The 21,677-nt window shown below is 51.1% G+C and overlaps 2 protein-coding genes across 2 annotated transcripts; both read right to left on the bottom strand.

Moving 5' to 3' along the window:
* Positions 1-3,757: 3,757 nt before the first annotated feature.
* Positions 3,758-7,719, bottom strand: NEU1 (neuraminidase 1). Its single transcript, NM_001083642.1, has 6 exons — positions 7,457-7,719; positions 6,834-7,026; positions 5,873-6,135; positions 5,003-5,185; positions 4,603-4,825; positions 3,758-4,489 (listed from the first exon to the last, which is right to left on the bottom strand). Exons 1-6 carry the CDS (start codon positions 7,613-7,615, stop codon positions 4,263-4,265), a joined length of 1,248 nt encoding a protein of 415 aa, NP_001077111.1. The 5' UTR covers positions 7,616-7,719; the 3' UTR covers positions 3,758-4,262.
* Positions 7,720-8,022: 303 nt separating this feature from the next.
* On the bottom strand, positions 8,023-21,399 carry SLC44A4 (solute carrier family 44 member 4). Its single transcript, NM_001083442.1, has 21 exons — positions 21,356-21,399; positions 19,432-19,480; positions 18,885-18,958; positions 18,669-18,747; positions 17,291-17,390; positions 17,082-17,207; positions 16,859-16,919; positions 15,384-15,468; positions 15,217-15,300; positions 14,700-14,935; positions 14,512-14,611; positions 13,958-14,050; positions 13,601-13,703; positions 10,178-10,428; positions 9,998-10,092; positions 9,783-9,886; positions 9,598-9,671; positions 9,306-9,376; positions 9,107-9,201; positions 8,905-8,989; positions 8,023-8,260 (listed from the first exon to the last, which is right to left on the bottom strand). The coding sequence occupies exons 1-21, from the start codon at positions 21,390-21,392 to the stop codon at positions 8,139-8,141; spliced, it is 2,124 nt and encodes a 707-aa protein (NP_001076911.1). The 5' UTR covers positions 21,393-21,399; the 3' UTR covers positions 8,023-8,138.
* Between the last annotated feature and the right edge of the window lie 278 nt (positions 21,400-21,677).

The following is a 21,677-nucleotide window of genomic DNA, read 5'->3' as shown; positions in this document are numbered from 1 at the left end:
CCTAGGGATGAAACCCATGTCTCTTGTCCCCTGCACTTAGAGACAGGTTCTTACGCCACCATTTAGTTTAAAAATATTTATTTACTTGGGTGAAGCATTCGAGATCTTTAGTTGCTGCATGTGAACTCGGTGTCATGTGGGATCTAGTTCTCTGACCCGGGATTGAACCCGGCCCTCCTGCTTTGGGAGAGTGGAGTCTTAGCCACCGGACCACCAGGGAAGTCCAGTTATTTCTGATAAGTATCTATTTCTCCATCTGTGTCAGAAAAGCAGGGCGGATCCTCTGCCCCCAGTCAGGCCGCCTGTGTTTTCCTCTTCATATTTCTTCTCTCCGACATCCCCATGTCCCCCCCGTAGGCCCGCAGACTCCGCCTCTGTATGTATGTCCTGTGTGGTAACAACGTGGTTTACCGGCCCAGGTAAAGTACTATGAACACATCAGTTTACTTTGAGAACTGGCAACGAAAGGGGAGAAAGGAGGCATTTATCCTGCCTTTCCCATATGAACCATGCTTCAGGGTAACCCAACAACCTTGATGAGGGACACTTCTTTTTCATTAAAGCATTCCAGTTAATAAGTGAAGAGAAAATAATATAATTCAAAAGCCAGTATTTCATAACCCCTCCTGAAATAACTGATTCAGGCAAAACTCATCTGTGTACGTAACTGTCAGTTAGAAGGTTGATGGGGAAACCTTACACAGCAGAGTTAATGGCTATCTGAACACACCACTTACCCTCAGCTTTACTCAAGAGAGGGACCAGCAAGCAGGACTTGGTCCTGAGGGAGCACAACAGGAAACACACGGCACCTGAGAAGGAATCTTGTCCTACGCTCCTCCTCACCCGGAGGAATCCAAATCTAATTAAACCTTCAGGTTTGGTAAGTGGAAACACAGGGGATGGAGGAAAAAGTTAAATGACACTCCATTCTACAGGACATTCTACAGGACAAAATGAACCTCCTTCTGTGTAGATGGTATCCAAAAAAATAAAAGAGAGAGAGAGAAAAGAGAGGAGAGGTGAACTACTGTAGATTAAAAAGATTTAAGAAATATCAAATGCAACGAGTAGATTTTCTTGAGATCCTGGTTTGAACAAATCAACTAAAATAAGATATCTGAGGAAATTTGAATAACCAACTTGGGTTTTAGAGTATATCACAGTTATTGTGAATGTTTTGGGTGTGCAAAAGCATTCAGTTCAGTCGCTCAGTCATGTCCGACCCCTTGCGACCCCATGGACTGCAGCATACCAGGCTTCCCTGTCCATCACCAACTCCGCAGCTTGCTCAAACTCATGTCCATCGAGTCGGTGATGCCGTCCAACCATCTCATACTCTGTTGTCCCCCTGCCTTCAGTCTTTTCCAGCATCAGGGTCTTTTCAAATGAGTCAGTTCTTCACATCAGACGGATTTCTTTTAGGATTGACTGGTTTGATCTCCTTGCAGTCCAAGAGACTCTCAAGAGTCTTCTCTAACACCACAGTTCAAAAGCATCAACTCTTCAGCACTCAGCTTTCTTCATAATCCAACTCTCATATCCATACATGACTACTGGAAAAACCCTAGCTTTGACTAGATGGACCTTTGTTGGCAAAGCAATGTCTCTGCATTTTAATATGCTGTCTAGGTTGGTTATAGCTTTTCTTCCAAGGAGCAAGTGACTTTTAATTTCATGACTGCAGTCACCATCTGCAGTGATTTTGGAGCCCAGAAAAATAAAGTCAGCCACTGTTTCCATTGTTTCCCCATCTATTTGCCATGAAGTGATGGGACGGATGCCATGCTCTTAGTTTTCTGAATGTTGAGTTTTAAGCCAACTTTTTCACTCTCCTCTTTCACTTTCATCAAGAAACTCTTTAGTTCTTCTTCGCTTTCTGCCATAAGGGTGGGGTCATTTTTGTATCTGAGGTTATTGATATTTCTCCCGGCAATCTTGATTCCACCTTGTGCTTCATCCAGCCTGGCATTTCGAATGATGTACTCTGCATATAAGTTAAATAAGCAGGGTGGCAATATACAACCTTGACGTACTCCTTTCCCTATTTGGAACCAGTCTGTTGTTCCATGTCCAGTTCTAACTGTTGCTTCTTGACCTGCATACAAATTTCTCAGGAGGCAGGTCAGGTGGTCTGGTATTCCCATCTCTTTAAGAATTTTCCAGTTTGTTGTGATCCACATAGTCAAAGGCTTTGGTGTAGTCAATGAAGCAGATGTTTTTCTGGAACTCTCTTGCTCTTTCGATGATCCAACGGGTGTTGGCAATTTAATGATTCCTCTCTGCCTTTTCTAAATCCAGCTTGAACATCTGGAAGTTCACAGTTCACGTACTGTTGAAGCCTGGCTTGGAGAATTTTGAGCATTACTTTACTAGTGTGTGAAATGAGTGCAATTGTGTGGTAGTTTGAACATTCTTTGGCATTGCCTTTCTTTGGGATTGGAATGAAAACTGACCTTTTCCAGTCCTGTGGCCACTGCAATAGCATTATGGTTATGTAATAAAATGTAATAAAAAAAAGAATGAGATGCATACTTAAGAATGTAGGGGTGAAATGTCATGAGGTCTGGGATTTGTTTTAAAATACTTCAACAAAGAAAATAGACAAAAGGATCAGATGATGCAACGTGGTAACATCTTGATTAACTGCTGAAACTGGATGTTGTGGTACTTGAGGTTCACTAAGCTATTTTCTCTAATTTTGTATTTTTGAAAATGTCTATAAAATGAAAAATCAAGTATTACATTGTTGACCACAAACTCTGGATAGAACATAACAAAATTACACCTTGTCTTTACACCCAGTAGGATATATTCTACTTCTTCCGTCAGATAGAATAAATTATTCTAACATTTTCTTATAAATGCAGTTGAAAGTAAAAGATATCTCTAACTGCAAATGAATGCGGCCCTCATCTCTTTATGATAAAGACATAAAGAATGTCTTGAGGACTTTCCTGATGGTGCAGTGGATAAGATCCCACCTGCCAATGCAGGGTACACAGGTCTGATCCCTGGTCCAGGAAGATTCCACATGCTGAGGAGCAACCAAGCGGTGTGCCATAACTACGGAGCCTGAACTCTAGAGCCAGAGAGCCGCAACTACTGAAGCCCGAGTGCCTAGAGCCTGTCCTCCACAAGAGAAGCCACCACAATGAGAAGCCTGAGCACCACTAGGAAGAGTAAGTTCCACTCACCGCAACTAAAGAAAAGCCCACACAGCCACGACGACCCAGCACAGCCAAAAAAAAAAAAAAGTCCTGAACATTTCTACCATCTTATCCAGGCATTGCATTTTCTTTCCATACAGAGGAAAGCTGTGGCTGTCCCACTCAGCTGCAGGCTCTTTTCACAGCATCTGCTCTAGGACGAAATGCTATTTTCACATGTAATTGCCACAGTGCTTATTTCTCTGCCAGGCTGGCCTGGGAGAAGCTTCTCACCTGCATTTTACACACCTTCTCCCTGCTTCATGGAGGACAGCTTCTCATCCCACCTTAGAATTACAATGCAGCTGGTTTTTAATTATCTTACGAGGTTCCTCCTCCTGCTCCTCATTACACCTGTGAAGAGCGAACTTCTTCTGTGATAGGAAAGAGTATGAAGTCAAAAAGGAGGATTTGCCTTGCCAGAGTCACAGATTTTCACAGTCAATAAGCACACTAGCTTCCTTACCCAAGTTCACGCCCCATCCCACACGTGTGCACGGGGAAAACAGATACGAAGACGCGCAATGACAGAAACAGAGAGACACTGCAAATATTCATTCTCCTTCATTAAAATGTTAAGTTACAAACATTTTGATTCATAAATAATCAAAGTGCATGGTGCCCCTCATCCTCTCTTGAAGCCAAATGTCCTGCCCTCCTAGCGCTTTCATCAACCCTCTCCAAAACCAGTATTTTACCCCAAAGAGGTAAGTCTTCCCAAGTTCCCTGAGTTCACATTTATTTAATGCTACAGGCCCACCTAGCCCTGCCCAAGAAAAGGACCAGTCATTGTCCCAGGAGGGCAGAAAGGGCAGGGGGTGCACAATGTGGAAGGGAAGCGCTCCCAGGTGCGGGCAGCTCCTCCTGGGTGGGAGAAGCCAGGTTTTTAGTCTTAAAGGAATCATCTCCCTGTCAAAGAGAAGTTGATTTTGCAAAAGGCTAGCGTCGAAAGGAAGGTAGAACTGTCCTCTAGGCTCCTCCAGCAGACCCTCTGCAGACCCACGGTCCTGAGGCTCAGTTCAGGGCCCTCTGCCCCCATGGCAGGTGCACAGTTCACAGTGTTCCGTAGACGCTGACTTTGACCAGAGAGATGCTCTCCATGTACTGGTTCCGGCCTTTCTCATACAGGACGTAGAGCTGTGGGGCCTCATCCTTCCCATCCACGTTGCCCTCCAGGGTGGTCAGCGATGAATAGCCACTGGGCCCCGGCCACAGCTGGACCGTCTCCTTCCTCCAGGAGGTACCATTGCTGAAGCTCCAGCGCAGGGTCAGGTTTACTCCTGGGAACAGCAGCAGAGTCAGGGAGATGAAGGGCTTCCCTCCTGGACAAGGCGGCCTTCTTTCGGTCACAGGGGCTCCCCTGCCCACCCCACACCACCTGGCATATACTCACGGAACTCTGGATGGGCTGGGTTGGAGAAGAAGACAATGCCAGAGCTGGTGGCTACAGCCCCTGCAGCTACCACAGGGTCCACGAGCTCCGTGTCAAAGGTCACATCCCGAGGCCTCAGGGTGTCACAGGCGTCGTAGCTGCGGAGGATGATGCGGCAATGGCAGTGGTAGTTGTTTTGGTTCCGCGCGTTGATGACGACTGAGCCATCGGGGAGCTCGTAGGGCTGAGTGGAGGAGAGGGCTTCAGGAAGACCCAGGGCAGGGGCAGGGCCCAGGGCCCCATCCCTGAGGGAGCAAGGCTGGCTGGCACAGAGCTGGGCAGCCAGACCCGGGGTCTGAGTAAAATGGGCCTCTGGAGGGCAGAGCAGGTCGGGCGGGTGGGGAACAGGTGGAATCCTCACCTGGCACTCATCGGGGTTGAAGTCATTTTCCCGCTTGGGCTGGCCGTAGGGGATGCCACTGACCCCACCTCCGTAGCGCCAGGAGACGCCATGATCATCGCTGAGCAGGCAGAAAACCCCATCCCGCTCCAGCGTTCCGTGGCCACACACGATAAGTCGGCCCTTCCGAGGCTCCCGCTGTTTCTGTGGGGAAAGGATCGGGATGCTGCAGACAGAGACACTGAGGAGGCTCAGAGGCAGGGAAGGGGGACCCCTCACCTAAGTTTGAGGATACACCCAGTCCCCTTCCGTTCTGTCCTTGCTGTGGGTCCCGCAAGCCTTGCAAACACCCACTGACTGAATTTAGCTTTTTGGCAGAATAAACTCCTTGGGGGCATACAGGGTATACTCTGGACAGGCTGTGCGAAGGACAAGGAGGCCTAGCCACAGGCATCAGATGGAAGCTTAAACCCAACCTGTGTTCATGGACCAAGCTGTGGCCCATGGCACAGGCTTGTGTCTGCCCAAATGAAGGAGTTTTTTTCCCTAATCTGCATGGGGTTTTCTAATTTTTTTCTAATCTGTACATGGATTCAGTTCAGTTGTTTAGTCATGTCCGACTCTCTGTGAGTCTGTGGACTGCAGCATGCCAGGGTTCATGGATTGTTACATGGTTTGGGGCAGCCCTGTGGACAACCCCCAGATGGAATGCCACTGGCAAAATTCCACCTTCCCTGGGTAGAATGTTCTTCCCAGGATGTCCCTTTCTTCCACGGAATCCCATCTAAGACAGAAAAATCTGACTTCACAGGATCTTGTCTTTGCAAAGGAGTCCGTTATGGGGCAGACTCTCTACAAGGCAGCTCCTTCCACCCATCTCAGGACAGAGACCTGAATGCCAGAGCCCGGTCCTGGGGCAAACATCTCGGTGCCTATATCCAGGGAGAGGTTCCGCGGCGAGCTCCAGGAAACACCATCATCCTTACTCCACACCAGCATGGTAGAGGCCACCTGGCAGCCAGCCTTATGAGCACAGAGGGAGTAGAAAAGGAAGACCACGCCTGTCGTCGTGTCGCTCACCACTGCCCCCAAGTTCAGCCCATCTGGGGTCTCCCCATCATCCACAATGAAAGCTGTCGGAGACCATGTGCTGCCTAAAGAAAAAAAGGAAGAGACCCAGGGTAAGCACTTTGAAGGTGCTCTTTCCACCACTCCCTGCCATTTTCACCTCCTGGCTAGGGACCCAAAGCTTTATGATGGCCCCGAGGCCTACAAGACCTGCCCTTCCTTACCTCTCTGACCTACCTTTGTTCACTCCATCCAGCCACACAAACTCCTCATTCATTGAATATTTCCCTCCCTCCTTGGGGCATCTAAGCTGTTACACTGCTTAGCATGCTCTTTCTCAAGGCTCACTCACCTCCTCTGAGTCTGCTAAAAGATCATGTACTTAACATTGCAGTCAGACTCTAGCACTCTCCTTATCTCTTGCCCTATTTTGTTTTTTTTCCACTGTATTTATTACCTCTTAACACAAAAAATACATTTAGTTATTTATTATGTATATTGTCTGTCTCCCCATTCCCTATCCCATGAAGGCAAGGATTTTTGCTCTGTTTTGTTCATAACTGTATTCACAGAACCTAGAACAATGCCAAGTATATAGTAAGTGTTCAATAAATGTTTGAATGTATGCTCAACTCCTTGGTGATACTAGTTTCCAGATCACTGCCCTGACACCTTCCCTCCTTTAGGTTCTCTCTACTTCTCAGGGATCCAGCAGCCCTAGGCCCCTAAAGGCAGGTCAAGCTCCCCACCCATCCAACCTCTCGTGACCCAGTCATCTTTATACCCTGGTCCATAGACCTCCGCAGAGCTATGAATTTAGCTCCTTTATCCGATGTCGACATTTTTCTGGCCTCAGCAAAGGCAAGGAGAGTGCCCCGAGGAGTGGTGGTGATGAGCGGGATTCGGAAAGTGTCCACGGAGCCGATTTGCTTCCCACTCACCCACAGAAGTTGTTCCATGGTCACAAGTGGATGAACCTAGGAAGAGGAAGGGTCAACAGAACAAAGGTGACTTTGGGTTTTACAGTGAATGAAGAGAGGCTTGGAGTCAGATTTCTCTGGGAGAGGCTGAGTGATGGGGATCCGGTGTGCGAGCTGGAGTCCCAGAACTAAGGGGAACCCGAGGAGAGTTTAGAGTGAAACTGGTGGCTCAGAGCTAGGAAGGAGCTACGAGGGGAGAATGAGCCCTCAGGGACAGGGAGACCTCAAATGGGGAAGAAGCCTGAAAGAGGAGACTCAGAGGGAAAGAGGACAAGGACCCAGAGAGGGAAAGGGACTAGGAAAGGAGGAAACGGGGTCGCAGGGTTCCTTGGAGGAGAAAGCGATCAGCAGCCCCGTCCCGACGGGGACAACCGGGCACAGATAGCCCGCGTGGGTCGGGGACGGAGCTATGCGAATGGGGACCCACCAGACTGAAGTCATCCTTTGCTCCGGCCCCGACTCCTGCAGGAGACATTAGCATGAAGATCGCAGAAAATATCTGAACCCTACAGATTCCCCATAATCGCAGCATTCGCGGTCTCCTGAGTTTGCCCAAGGACACTATACCGGGTCCCTCTTCAGTCATCTCTCCCTCGCGGCGGTCACGACCCTGGCCCCCAGGACTCGGACGCGGGTTGGAATCGATCAACTAACCCCGGCCCTTTAAACGCTCAGATGTATACCCCAAACCCGGCCCACACCCAGCCGCCTAGCCGCGCTTCCGCGACTCTAACTGGTCCTCACAGGACTCTGCACGTGACCTTCTGCGCTTCAGAGCCACTTCTTCCAATTGGCCATCTTTGAAGCCCCGGGGCGCGTGACCCGGGCGGAAACCGTATTGGATGGGGTGAAGAAGGGGGCTGGCATTACTCAGCAGAAACCTTTTGATTGGTCAAGGGATCTAGGTTACGTCATGGGGGCGGGACCTACTTTAAAGAGCCGGCGAGGTTAAAAAGGCTGCATGTAATCATGGATGAAATAAAAGTCCGAGAATTTTTGAGAAAACAAAATAGCAATTTTTTAATAAAATCTTTTTACTACAAAAGCGTGATCTGGAAGGCGGGGAGGCTGTACAGGCGGGAGACAGTCCAGGATCAGGGCTGCATCTTTCACTTCTTCCTCTTCTTGTCTCCCGGGGTCCCCTTGTTCTTCTTGCCAAGAATCTTCAGAAGGCTCTTGGACATGTAGTAGGGCCGGTCTGCTGAGCCATCATTCCGCTCCAAGTCTTCCACTAAGGCGCGACAGAGACCGTAAGAGCGAACCTTTGGGAACCAACCCCACTACCCGGGAAAATGAGGGACTAAGAGACAGCTGCCTGGTTTCCAGACTGCACCACCACCGGCTGGTTTGGGGCGCAGTTTTTGTAACCTATGTAATCGTGTCCTCATCTGCAAAGTAGGGTGAACGATACTATATTTCATAGCGTGATAAGGGTTAACGGAAAAAATATATGTCAGTTGCTTGACAGAGAGCCTGCTACACAGGAAACTCTGAATAAACGCCTACAGTATGGTAAGGAACTCCCCACTCACTACAGCCACCTGCTGGGAAGTCTCCTGGGGCTAATTTCTTCCCTAGTTTTTCTCGGGAAGATACCAGAGGCCTCTGCCCTAAAATGCCCCTTCTTGGGAGAGCCCAGGAACCTGGGAGCGAATCAGAGGCCTCTGCCCTAGAAGGCCCCTTCTTGAGAGAGCCCAGGAACCTGGGAGCTCATTCCCTCCATTCTTCCCAAACACCTGCCCTGAGGATGTTAGAAGAGGCTCTGGCTCCTATAACTCACAAAGTCGCTGTTTCTAGAAGCACCACATCTCCTAAAGAGCCTGAACGATCTTTTAAGCTGAGGAGAGGAGGTGGAGGGGCTGTCTTGTCACTCACAGAAACAGAGGAAGAGAGTGTCCACACACATTCCAAAAACACTGAAGAAGCCGCTGGCGATGAGGTAGGCCCCTAGGATGGAGACCTGGAAGACACAAGGCTCCCGATAGTGTTCCTTTGGAGAGTTGGAGAATGAAGTCGCCGCGGGGTGGAGGGGTGAGAAGGTATGGAGTGGGGGTGGGGGTGGGAACGTGTCACTCACCATGATGGGCAGCCAGTAATAGTTGAGTTGAGGATTCTCAAAGGTTTTACCCAGACTAGGGATGCGACCCGTGAAGAAAAAGAAGGACAGGACCCCTATGGGAGAAATCTGGACGTCACTATCACTCCTCTGAGGACACCTCTTAAACTGTCCAGCACCCCTGTCCTCTGTCCCTGTAACTCCCTTCCCTGGTCCTTACCGACACCTCCAACCACCAGCAGCTTCCCAAAGAACAGTAGCAGGTCTGTGACTTTGTCCAGGACGACCACCCTGTATAAGGTGTTGGAATAGGTTGGGGATAAGAGGCCTGCCTGGGCTGGGAATAGAACTAGCTGCATAATTTGCTGTGATAGATGCAAAATGAAAGCTGTTCACATTTCAAGATGGAGGTAGCAGAGATTAAACCAAGCTCAAGGCCCTTCTGAGCACAGCACACTTGTGGATGGGAGATGACAGGGGTGGGGTGGGGGGTGGGGTGGTGTCAGCCTGACCTGACAATGTTCCGCATGAGCAGCATGAAGGCGTTTTTGGCTGAGACACAGAAGTTCTTCCCGTAGATGGCAATCTGGGTGAGGTGGCAATTTCAGAGTTAGCTGTGGTGAGCTCACCTGGGCCAGGGCGGGAGGTCAGGGTCAGGAGTGCCCAGAGCAAGGGGTTGCTCATATAGTGCACTCACCATGATGTATGCATTGCGGTTCAGGAACTTGATGAACTTTTCCAAACACCAGAGGCAGCACTTGAAGCAGCACAGGATACAGCGAGTCAATGGGTTCTGGGCTCCTGGGGGTAAGAAAGGCTCATGTTTGGTCACTGGCCCCTGATAGGCGCTCCTGCCCCATCAGGGATGCAGCTGATTAGCCCAGTCTCGGCCAGCCCCCAGCCTCTGCTCACCTCTCAATTTGTGGTCAATGTATTCCAGGATGACCCGAGCTATCTGCACCAGGGTCAGAATGAGGGCTCCAAAGGCTAGTGATCCCGTGTGGTAACTGCAGGGAATTGGTGGTCAGAGGCAGCCCCAGGACCCCTGGGCTTCCTAGGTTCACAATTCCCATTCCTCTGCCCTGGACTTACCGGAGTGTGCGCAGGAAAGCAGAGCCCAGGGGAAAGGTAGGGATGTCCCGGGGCTTGTGGAAGGCCCAGTAAAAGGAAGCAAAGGCCCCAGCCAGGACACACTGGCCCAGGGCCAGTACCCAGTTGATGGTCCAGAATAGCCCCAGAACTGCATAGATTTGCAAGTTGAAGAGAGAACGCTGTGCCAGGCCTGTGGACTGGTAGCCCTGGAAGACGCACATCAGCCCGGGACAAGAGGAGTTCACTTGCTCCTGTGGAGAACAGCAGAGGATGGAAACAGCCTTCCCAGAGCTGGGGAAGCCCGTTCCTTCCAGGAGATTTATCTCTGGGTTCAGACAGGGTTCAGCTTGCCTATTGTGTGAGCATAATTTGCTTCCTTCAGTCTCCAGTCTCTGCAATAGCACAAGAGCTCCCAGGCTGTGCTGCTGTTGCGGCTCAGTTGTGTGTGGCTCTGTGACCTCATGGACTGTAGCCCACCAGGCTCCTCTGTCCCTGGGATTTCCCAGGCACAAATACCGGAGTGGATTGCCTTTTCCTACTCCAGGGAATCTTCCTGACCCAGAGATTGAATGCTTGTCCCTTGTATCTTGTGTGTTGGCAGGCAGCTTCTTTACCACTGCGCCACCTGAGAAGCCCTGTTGTTGTAACCAAGCCTTAATGGTATGGAAGCAGTGTTACCAGTGCCTAGCTCTCCCTTGGACTCCATCAGCTGTCCTCTTCCAAAGCAGCCTCTGCAACTTCAACCAAAACACTGTCTAGCAAAGTTGAACAGACTGGGTACCAGATGATACTAAGGAATTGTTCATTTTGCTTGGTGTGATAATGGTGTAATGGTTATGCTTTTTAAAAGTCCTTATCTGTTGAGATCCATCCTGATATATTTATTGATGAAATGGCACAGTGTTCAGAATTTGCCTCTTAAAGCTCCAGGAAAAAAAAAAAAATTGCAGGGGGTTGGGGAATGGGTGGGGAGACAGAAAAAGAACAGAAAGCTGAAGGTTATGGAATCTGAGTATGGGGATTCTCCATGTTTGTGTGTATCTGCAAATGTCTCTAGTAAAAAGTAAAAAACACAGACTTGTCTCCTAAAGCAAAGGTCCTAAAGTGGGACCTACTAAACTGCACGTTAAAGGAAACTGTTGAAAAATGAAAAAAAAAAAAAACACACAAAAAACCACCTACTGAATGGGAGGAAATATTTGCAAATGACATGATCAATAAGGGATTAATAGCCAACATATAAAAACAGCTCATACAACTCAACATAAAAAAGAAAAGCAAACACACACACCTGATTTAAAAATGGGCAGAAGAACTGAACAGACATTTTTCCAAAGAAATGTGGATGGGCACCAGGGACATGAAAAGATACTCGACATTGCTAATCGTCAGGGAACTACAAATCAAAACCACAATGAGATATCACGTCATACCTGTCGCAATGGCTGTCATCAAAAAGAATACAACAGATGTTGGCAAGGATATGGAGAAAAGGAAACCCTTGTACACTGTTGATGGGAATGTAAATTGGTTCAGTCACTGTGGGAAGTTTCTCAAAAAGCTAAAAATAGAACTACCATTATGACCCAGGAATTTCACTTCTGGATATACACTACCCCTCAAAAAAAAACAAAAAACAAACAACCCACTAATTGGAAAAGATCCATGCTCTCCCAATGTTCATAACAGCATTATTTTCATTTGCCAAGGTGTGGAAGCAACCTAAATGTCCATCAACAGATGAATGGACAAAGATATGGTATATATCAATATATACAATGAACTACTACCCTGCCATAAACAGGAACATTTGCAGCAACATGGATGACTTGGAGGATGTTATGCTAAGTGAAATAGTCAGAGAAGGACAAATACTGTATGATATCACTTATATGTGGAATCTAAAAAATACAACCAACTAGTGAATATAACAAAAAAGATGCAGACTCATAGAGGACAAATTAGTGGTTACCAGTGGGGAGAGGGGAGCTGGATGGGGCAATATAACTACTTGGTATAAAATAAGCTACAAGGATATATTTACAGCATGGGGAATATAGCCAGTGTTTCATAATAACTGTAAAATGGGTGTGCCTTTTAAAAACTGTGAGTCATTATGCTATACACTTGTAACTTATATAATATTGTACATTACACTTAAAAAAATCAAACAAATTTCTCTTTCCACGGGACTTTCCTGGCAGTCCAGTGGTTAAGGCTCCATCCTTTCACTGCAAGGGCTTGGGTTCTATCCCTTGTCAGGGAACTAAGATCCCACATGCCACGTGATGCAGCCAAAAAAAAAACCAAACCCAAATGTTTTTCCATAAAATGTGACAAAAGTCTTGATAACTGTTGAAACTGATTGTATGTTTGAAATTTTATAACAAGAGGGAAACTACTTTCCACTTTTTATGTAATTGTGGGTTTGTGTCTGTTGCCCCCGCTAGGTCCTAAGCAAGTTGAAAGCAACAACTGCTTCATCTGGGGCTTTGTATAAGCAGTGCCTGGATCCTCCTTAAGTGGTCTCCCTCTCCTTTTTTCAGTATGCGGCAAATGTCTGTGGGCAGGCTTCCCTGGTGGCTCAGGGGTAAAGAATCTGCTTGCCAATGCAGTAGACACAAGTTCCATCCCTGGGTTGGGAAGATCCCCTGGAGAAGGAAATGGCAACCCACTCCAGTATTCTTACCTGGGAAATTCCATGGATAGAACAGCCTGGTGGGCTACAGTCCATGGGGTCGCAAAGAGTGGGACACAACTGAGCAACTAAACAATGCCTGTGGGCACAGCCCATGGTCCCAGCTCTGATGCAGTGGCCACATGAAAGCTTTGACACTAAATGCCCAGCAGTCCAGCCCCAACTCCCTGGGAAGCTCACAGAGGAGAGTTTGGGGAAGTAGTTTCTCTCCCGGGCACCCAGGGAACCCACCTGCCTGTTGCCTAGAACAGTGTGTTCTGAGGAAGACTAAAATAACCTAAACAAAACCCACCTACAGACACCAGCTCTTATCAGGTGCCAGCCATTATACTAGGCATTTTCATGTACCCAGTGTCCTTTCTCGGCTACCCTGAAGCACAGATATTAAGATTATCTCCATTTTACAGGTAAGTGAAGTGAGACAGAAAGGATGAAATGGTCAATGTTCCTCTGGGCAGAGAAGCATCCTGAGGAGCGAAGGCGATGCTGGGATCTTCCTGCCCCAGGGCCTGGCGGCACAGCATGCCTCCTCTTCCAGCACAAGGGGCAGGGGGAGGTGCTCCGTGGGAGATCTGGAGTCTGCTAGGGGCCTGCTGTGTGACCCTGGGTGAGCCCCTTGCCCCCTCTGGTCCTGTCTCCTCTGCACAATGAGGGATTTGGACCACTTGACCTCCAAGGTCCCCTCAGCCCTCTTGACGCCCTCCACGACACCCCCAGATCCTCACCATGGGGTCGCATGATGTATTCATGGGCACTTTCTCACAGCCGGGCAAACTGCTGTTGGGCGCCCAGAACACGTACTGGGGTTGCCCCGATGTGGCCAGGAATCCAGAGGGGAGTCAAAGAAAGCAGGGTGATGGGGGACCTCCACAGATTCCCCTCCCCTCCTCAGCCACCCTTCCCAGGCGTTTGAGCAGCTTGCTCACTGCACAGAGGGGCTGAAATTCAGCCTGTGCCTGCTCTTTCACAGCAGGGCTGTGTCTGCTGGGCAGAAGGGGTGCCTTCTTCCGATGGCACTAGTATTGCCCTGCCCCCCACCCCCAAGGGCTTCAGGAGGGGTGAGCCACGTGGGCAAAGGATACAGAGCGATTATAGCCCAGTAGGCAATGCAGACAAGCAGGAGGGCGAAGGTGACCAGCGGGTAGAACATGGTGGACATTATGTATCCTACAGCCCTGCAAGGGAGATGAGAGCAGTCCATCAGTGAGGCTACCCCACGACCCCCACCACCCTCTCTTGGGGTTGACCCCGGCACAGGCCACACCTCTGCCCTCTCTGGGGCCTGCCCCATACCCCTAAGACTGGGCACGCGGTAGGTGTTCACTGGAAGAACTGAATTGAATAAATCAGCCTCAAGAGAACTTTAGAGGAAACTAGAGTCACAGATGGAGAAGGCAATGGTACCCCACTCCAGTACTCTTGCCTGGAAAATCCCATGGACGGAGGAGCCTGGTGGGCTGCAGTCCATGGGGTCGCTAAGTCAGACATGACTGAGAGACTTCACTTTCACTTTTCACTTGTTAATCACCATGTTATGCTATCCCCTTTCCTCCACTGCCCTGCTACCTTTCCAGCGCTCCCTTTTCAGGCCCGCCCCTTTGCCCTCTGCCCTTTCTCCTTCCCAGGCAGGCCTGACCTGCTGGCCTCCTTCAGGAGGGCGATGGCGATGCAAATCCGCTGCCGCAGGAAGATGAGCATCAGCAGCAGGACGCCTTCGAGCACAGCCAGTATGATCACTGAGGGCAGACAGGGGACAGAGGAGCCTGGGTCAGGGCCAGGGCAGCTTTTGGGCAGCCAGTGGTTCACGGTAGGCAGGGCACTCACAGGCGGCTAGCCAGGTCTCCTGAACGTTTCTGTAGGCACTGAGGTTGGTGGTGAAGCCCAGCTGGGAGATGGAGGCACCCTTGTCCCGCAGCACGCGATATTCTTCCCAGCAGTGGTAGATGCCATACGCCAGCACGCCCAGCACCCCTATGATCAGCACAAACACCAGGGGCCCGGCCACCAGCCGTAGAAGCAAGATAAACAGCAGGCTCAGAACCAAAGCCAGGCCTAGTGCACTGTGGACAGGGAAACATAAGTGAGGGTCACCCCACATTGCTCGTATCTTTCCCTGTGCAAAGGCCCACAGATGTCTTTCCTCAAACCCCTAATGTCTCCATCAGAACCACTTTACCTCCATCCCCTTTTTCTTATAAATCCTGTTGGATTTGGGATCCATTCAGACCTCTGGCTCCTCCTCCCCTGCCCAAAGATCCTGTTTCAGATGGTGGTCTAGGGGACAGAGAGGCACAGTGGGGAGAGAAGAAGGATGAGAGGGCAGAGGAACCTGGTGACTCACATAAGAATCCAATACCAGGACTGGGCAAAATCTTCAAAGATCTTGACACTGATGTCACGGGCATTGAGGCTGTCGAGAAGACCACTATTGGAGAGAGACAGAGTCAGATGGGGCTCTGAGTGGGAAAGGGGGGTGGGACAGAGGTGGAAGGGCAAGGGATTGCCCACCTGATGCTCTGGGAGATGGATGTGTTGGAGATCCCTGGGAGCTCAGGCACGGTACTATTGGTCCATGGGAAACAGCGCCCCAGAGCTGGAGGGAGAGAACCGGGGTGGGGGGGGTCCCACAGAGCTGACTTCAAAGTCTCTGGCCGCCCCCAGACCTCCACCCCCGAACTGCTGCTAGGACAGGGTAGAGAAGGGCTCTGCACCCTGCAGAGGGCAGTTCTTGACTCCACAGCAGAAAGGGAGCTCCTGCCCCAAGGAGCCCAGTCTGGCTGCCTTCACTGTCTCTTCATGCCCCTTCCTCCATGCCCTGCCACTGCCTGGGTTAGACCCTCCTGCCTCTTGCAGCACCTCCACGCCCACCCCTGCCACCCTTCAATTCAACCTCTGCTAGAGTGCCTGGGAGACACGGCACAGCCGGGACCTGGCATTCCAGGCTCAAGGTCACTGCTAGACGCCCTACCCTGGAGAGTGCCCACGCTTGACGTTCAGGCTGAGTCTCCATCGTCTGAGCCCAGCCCCTTTCCCCTCCCCTCTGTGCCTTCTCTCTCCCTCCTCTAGAAATTCCATCCATTATGCCCCATTCAGCTCCATCTTCATCTCCCCTCCTCCAGGAAGCCTTCTCACTCCGCCCCTACCCCTCTCCCCTGGCACCTATTATGTGCCTACAAAGCCATTTATCACCACCCTCACAACAGCTTTGTCATGCTTGCTTTGGCATTTACATTCTAAAGATAAGAAAACAAGGTTCAGAGAGGCTGAGCCATTTACCTAAGACCACACACACAAGTGCTAGAACTTAAAGCCAGATCTATCTGATTCTGGAGCACTCATTTGGAAATACTTCCTATTGCACACATTGAGAGTTGGATATCCTTTCTCATGCTATAGTTTAAAAAAAATTTTTTTTTCCTATACTTTCCATGAGGTTTGCAGGATCTTAGCTCCCTGGCCAGGGAGCCAACCCGTGGCCCCTCCAGTGGAAACACAGAGCCCTAACCATTGGGCCACCAGGGAATTCCCCTCAATTTTCTTTTTTTTTTCCTGTTAAAAATAACATTCACTATTGGGAAAAAAAAAAATCAACCGTGATCCTATCATCAGACACAGTCCCTTTAACATGTGGGTAAACGTCCTTCCAGTCTGTTCCTGTGCCTGCATATAAATGCACGTGTGCACATTCACCCATGTATGTTCTCGTGGGAATCTCATGCAATTGCTTTGTGAATACCTCTGATCTCAGCACCTAGGAAGCAGTTTTCATCTTCACTTCATCTGTCCCTGGAGTCTGGCATGCAGCAGGTGCATAATAAGCACTGGTGATCTGACTCCAGGATGATCAGCAGAGGAAAAAAAGCAAAGACCTGATGCCTGTTCCTATTTTGTTACAGAGTAGCTGTGTGACTTGACTCTCTGAGCCTGGTTTCCTCAAAAACCTAGGACTGGATGTTGTCTGAGAGAGGAATGTGGCTTCTCACCTGGAGTGGAAGGCAGGAGGAAACTGGGGCAGAGCTCCTGTTGTAGGCTTTGGAGTACTTGCTGGAGGGGGGTGGGGAGACAGACAGACACACAGACACAGAGCAGGATGAAGGAAGGAGTCATCCCCTTTCTCCCACCATGATCATCTCCCCCTCCCCCTCCCATCTTCCCTTATTATGGACACTCCCTGGTGACAGCAGTGATGTTGGGGGCAGTGCTCACCATGTTCCCAGGCACCCCTGGCAGACAGAAATTCCTATTTGCTGCGTAGAAGACCTGTTCGACCGTCTGTGAGAACTGTCTCGGTTCCACGGTCCATGAGGCCTCTGGGCAGGAAGATACACACACCTGGGGGCAGAAAGCATGCTGAGGGGCTGGTACCCAGACCCTGGGGGGAGGTCAGGGGACAGACGCAGGCCCCAGACTCTGACCTGGGGCGTGGGGCACTTCAGGCCATTCTGGGCGATCGCGATGATATTAGTGTTTAGGACGCAGCTGAAGATGTTGAAATATAGGAGATATGGTTTCTCTCTGTAGGAGAGAAGGAAACATGCATCAGCGCTTGGTCAAGCTCAGGGAGAGAGAAGGACTGCCAGGGCTGTACCTCCAGATGTGGCCAGTGTGACCCAGACACGCATCACCCAGCTCCTGACCCCAGGAAGCTCAGGGATGTACCTCCAGATGTGGCCAGTGTGACCCAGACACGCACCTCCCAGATGGGGAGGTGTGGGAGACACCCGAGAGTTTCCCAAAGGAACTCAGCATTGCCACTGCTAACAGATGGTTAAGAGCTTGAACTCTGGAGCCAGATCATCACCCAACTTTATGACCCTAACCACTCACCACCTCATTTCCATCAGATGTGAAATGATAGTACCTGCCTCACAAGGTTGAAATGAGTTTGTGTGTGTAAAGTACACTGCCTGCCTGGAATACAGTCAATGCCATATGAATGTTAGTGTTTTGTGTTTTTTTTTAATATTTATATATTTATTTATTTGGCTGTGCTGGATCTTCATTGCAGTTATACAGGATTGTGGCTGTGATTGTGGCATGTGAATTCTTAGCTATGGCATGTGGGATCTGGTTTCCCGACCAGGGATCAAAACTCAGTCCCCTGCATTGAGAGCATGGAGTCTTAGCCACTGGATCACCAGGGAAGTTCCAGCAGCTTCACTATGTATCAAGCGTCTCCTGTATGCTGGGACTGATAGTGTTGCTTCTGGAATCATCCTTGTGTTTCAGAAGAGGAACTCCAAGATCAGAGAGGTTGAGTCTCTTGCCAGAGATCACAGACCAGAACTTAGTGCAGCTGGAGATGAAAATGCCCGTCTCTGAACTTTAAAACCCACACACTCAACCATGACTCTGCTACTGCTACTGCTACGTCACTTCACTCATGTCTGACTCTGTGCGACCCCATAGACGGCAGCCCACCAGGCTCCCCCGTCCCTGGGATTCTCCAGGCAAGAACACTGGAGTGGGTTGCCATTTCCTTCTCCAATGCATGAAAGTGAAAAGTGAAAGTGAAGTCGCTCAGTCGTGTCCGACTCTTCGCGATCCCATGGACTGCAGCCTACCAGGCTCCTCCGTCCATGGGATTTTCCAGGCAAGAGTACTGGAGTGGGGTGCCATTGCCTTCTCCGAACCATGACTCTGCTGCCTCCCAATTCTGGGCATCTGGGAAGCCACTGGCCAGCAGTGGGGGCTGTTCTACATGGTGAGATTCAGGGAAGCTGAGGTGGAATGGTCCCCTGTCCATCTCCTGTTGCACCTCCCTCCTGCCCTCTTTCCTGTCTTCTTACTCACTTGTTTTCCCCGATCCCGCAATAGGCCCCCGTGGAGTTCCTGGGGTAGAGGACTTGTTTGGGGTCTCCGTACACCCAGGCTGCAGATAGAGACATGCAGATACATCACCAGGAGCGGGGCACACGGACTTAAGAGGGAACAGCCATGGAATGGTCCCTCCCTGGGACAGTAATGTCCCCCAGCCACTGCCCCAGCTCTGCCCAGCCAGAAACTCACCCAAGATCCCCACGGCGATGTAACCCAGAATGAAAAGGAAGAAGAGCACACAGCAGATGATATCTGTGCAGCTCCTGGGGGAGAAATGAGGGAGACACCTGGAGAGGGTGTGCTGGGGTAGGGGGAGCATGATCTGGAGGAGTCATGCTTTGGAGAGTTGGGGGGATGCTAGAAAGTAGGCATGGGTAGGTTTCATTTTACAACCTTTTTTTTTTTTTTTTTTAAGAAAAATCTTTTCCTGGATGGGTAAACTTTCTTCTGAGTTTTAACACAGGAAAGGGCACAATTCAGAAGTGCTCAGCTGGGTGAGTCTTCCCAAAGGACACTTGCCCATGTAGCCAGCTCCCAGCTGAAGACACAGAATATCACCAGCAGCCCAGAAGGCCCCTTGGGCCCCTCCACCCATGACAGTTTCCCCAGGGCCACCACTCTCCTGGGGCAGGAGTTTTTCCTCCCACAAGTTTCTTAACAATATTCCAGTATATAAAAGCAAAACCAAGACCCTGTCCACCACCCTGCCCCCACCAGCACAGTGCCCAGAACTTACCTGTTCCTAATGGGGCCTCGAAAGGAGGGGTCATATTTGGCTGGTTTCCCTGAAGGGCAGGGGGAGGAGTGTGGGGAGTAAGATATTGACAGGCATCTCTTTCCCCCAATTTCTAGTCTCTCCAAACCCCTTCCCACAGCAGGATCTACCCTAAGCCCTGTCCTAGGGCACTCAGGAATTTGGAGGGAGAAAGAGAGGGGCAGGGCTGGCAGGAAGGGAGAGCAGAGAACAGGGAGGGTGGGATCCAGGCTTGCTCAGCAACTTTGCTGCTCCCGGTGAACTCCAACCAGGAGGCCTTGGAGGTAGGGGGGAAGGGCGGCCTTTTATGGGTCATTTATGCTCACACCTCAAGGCTCTTCACCTCCTTCCTCCACCCTGGTTCCTTTCTCCCAAGTCTCTTCTCTGGCTGGGACGTGGGATTCTGTGTTCAATCATCTCAGTCGCTCTCACATCCCAGTCCTTATCACTTCCCCTCTCTGTACCCCCACTCAGGGTGGGCACAGTCCCTCCCACGTTTGCCCCAGCCCTTCCTTCCACTCTCTGGCCCCAGGCTGTGGGGAAAGAAGCTGGAGCCAAAGGCATCAATTCCTGTAGGACCTGGAGAGGGAGGAGACCCACCCCCAGCTGCTGTAGACCTCCTGCCCTGAAGGGACCTTAGTCCCCAGCTGCCGCCAGTCTCCTCTCCGGGGGAGCGGTCAGGCTGACACCTGAGCCGGCAGTTGAGATTGCTGTGGCCACAAGTCCTGTTCCTGGTCCTCCCTGAGTACACACGGGGAGGAGGTGGGGCCAGGCCGCCAGGGTCCCATGTGGGACACAGGGGTGGGTGAGAATCTGGGAAGGGGTGTGGCCCCTTCTCCCAGGTGCCCTGGACTCTGTCCCTCCGTGGTTCTGGGACATGATGTCAATGATTGACCCAAAACCTCTCCAGGAAGTCTGTGGGGCGTCCCCACTGCTCCCTCCCCTACCTCCCTTCTGACCAAGCCTTGCCTCGGGGAGGTCCCTCCCTTGGGGTTCCCTCCTTTTCAGACCAGGGCAGGCCCCTGAACCCCAAGGACTCTCTGCAGGCAGGCCCTCAGCCCTCACTGCACACAGGGATCCCAGAAGCTGGTCCCCATTTCCTCTCCCTGCAGATTTCCCCACCCTGCCCCCACACTAATCCTTGGGACCCCTGGGGCAGGCTCCCAGCCTTTGTTCCTCACAGACACTCTGGAGACAAGCGGCCTCCTTCCTCCCCAGGCCTTACCCTTCACAGGAACCCCAGCAGGCCGCTGCCTCTTTCCTCTGGGCTCCCTCCTAATAGGGATCCTGGAGGCAGGCCCCCAGCCCCCTCTCCACCAACATCTGCAGCTCCAACTCCTTACAGGGGCCCTCAGCAGAACCCACTCCCCCTGCCATTCCTCACAGACCCTGGCAGGCAGACCCCAACACCTTTCCCCTCTCGGAGACTCGAGTCCCGGCTGAAACTCCCCCTCTTCTTGGGGACCCCAGCTGTTCCTCCCCACAGCAGCACAGAGCCTGGCTCGCTCCTCCAGCCCCTCAACTCCTTCCCCTGCTCAGGACCCTGACCCTGACTCCTTCAGGCTTCATTTCCGAGGGCCCTGCTCCGAGGGGGCCCCGGAATCCAGGCGTGACATTACCCTCTGCTCCCAGGGACTCCAGCCTCCCTCCTCATGGAGATCACAGCTTCACTGCTCAAAGGCTCCCAGCAATGGTCCCGTCCCCGAACCCCATACTCCTCCAAGAACCCTGACGCTATCTCCTTTCTTCCATCATCTGTTTCCTGGGTCCTCCCCTCGGGGACCACGACTGCCCTCAGCTCCTCTCCTTGGGGTCAACCCAGCCACCATTTCCAGAGCAGGCCTCCCCTCCCTGACCGGCTCCGGGCCCCTACCCCAGCCTCACCGCCCCCAGCCCTCCGCCTCACCGTAGGCCTCCTTGTCCTGGTCCTGTTTTCCCCCCATGGCTCAGTCTCCCGGAGTGATTGGAGCCCGGGAGACCTGGCGGCTCACCTGCCACCAGCCCCGCCCTCTGCACACGTCACAGCCCCTCCCCTGCCTGTGGTCCCCGACACACTTGAGTTCCTCCTGGACTCAGCTGAGCGCTGAAGCTGGAGTGCAGGAAGGAAAGCCTGGGATGTGGGTCAGGTCAGGGCTCAGGGACCGTGGCCTGAGGAACTCACACACTCTTAAGAAAATCCTTTAGAATTCTGTAAACTACTTCCAACTGTAATACAGTCACACCCACGC

This window comes from Bos taurus, chromosome 23 (genome assembly GCF_002263795.3).
Source record: "Bos taurus isolate L1 Dominette 01449 registration number 42190680 breed Hereford chromosome 23, ARS-UCD2.0, whole genome shotgun sequence".
NCBI classification, from domain to species: Eukaryota; Metazoa; Chordata; class Mammalia; order Artiodactyla; family Bovidae; genus Bos; species Bos taurus.
This window is presented reverse-complemented; position numbering and strand designations above follow the sequence as displayed.

Excerpts from the sequence above, each read along its gene's own strand:
- NEU1 (NM_001083642.1), bottom strand. The coding sequence starts at position 7,615 with ATGACTGAAGAGGGACCCGGTATAGTGTCCTTGGGCAAACTCAGGAGA. Across the intron at positions 6,136-6,833 it reads GCGGAGGTCTATGGACCAGG|GCAGCACATGGTCTCCGACA; the intron begins GTATAAAGATGA and ends TTTTTTCTTTAG. Across the intron at positions 4,826-5,002 it reads TCAACCCCGATGAGTGCCAG|CCCTACGAGCTCCCCGATGG; the intron begins GTGAGGATTCCA and ends TCCTCCACTCAG.
- SLC44A4 (NM_001083442.1), bottom strand. The coding sequence starts at position 21,392 with ATGGGGGGAAAACAGGACCAGGACAAGGAGGCCTACG. Across the intron at positions 14,051-14,511 it reads CTCCTGAAGGAGGCCAGCAG|GGCTGTAGGATACATAATGT; the intron begins GTCAGGCCTGCC and ends TCTCCCTTGCAG. Across the intron at positions 9,377-9,597 it reads CTCATGCGGAACATTGTCAG|GGTGGTCGTCCTGGACAAAG; the intron begins GTCAGGCTGACA and ends CACCTTATACAG.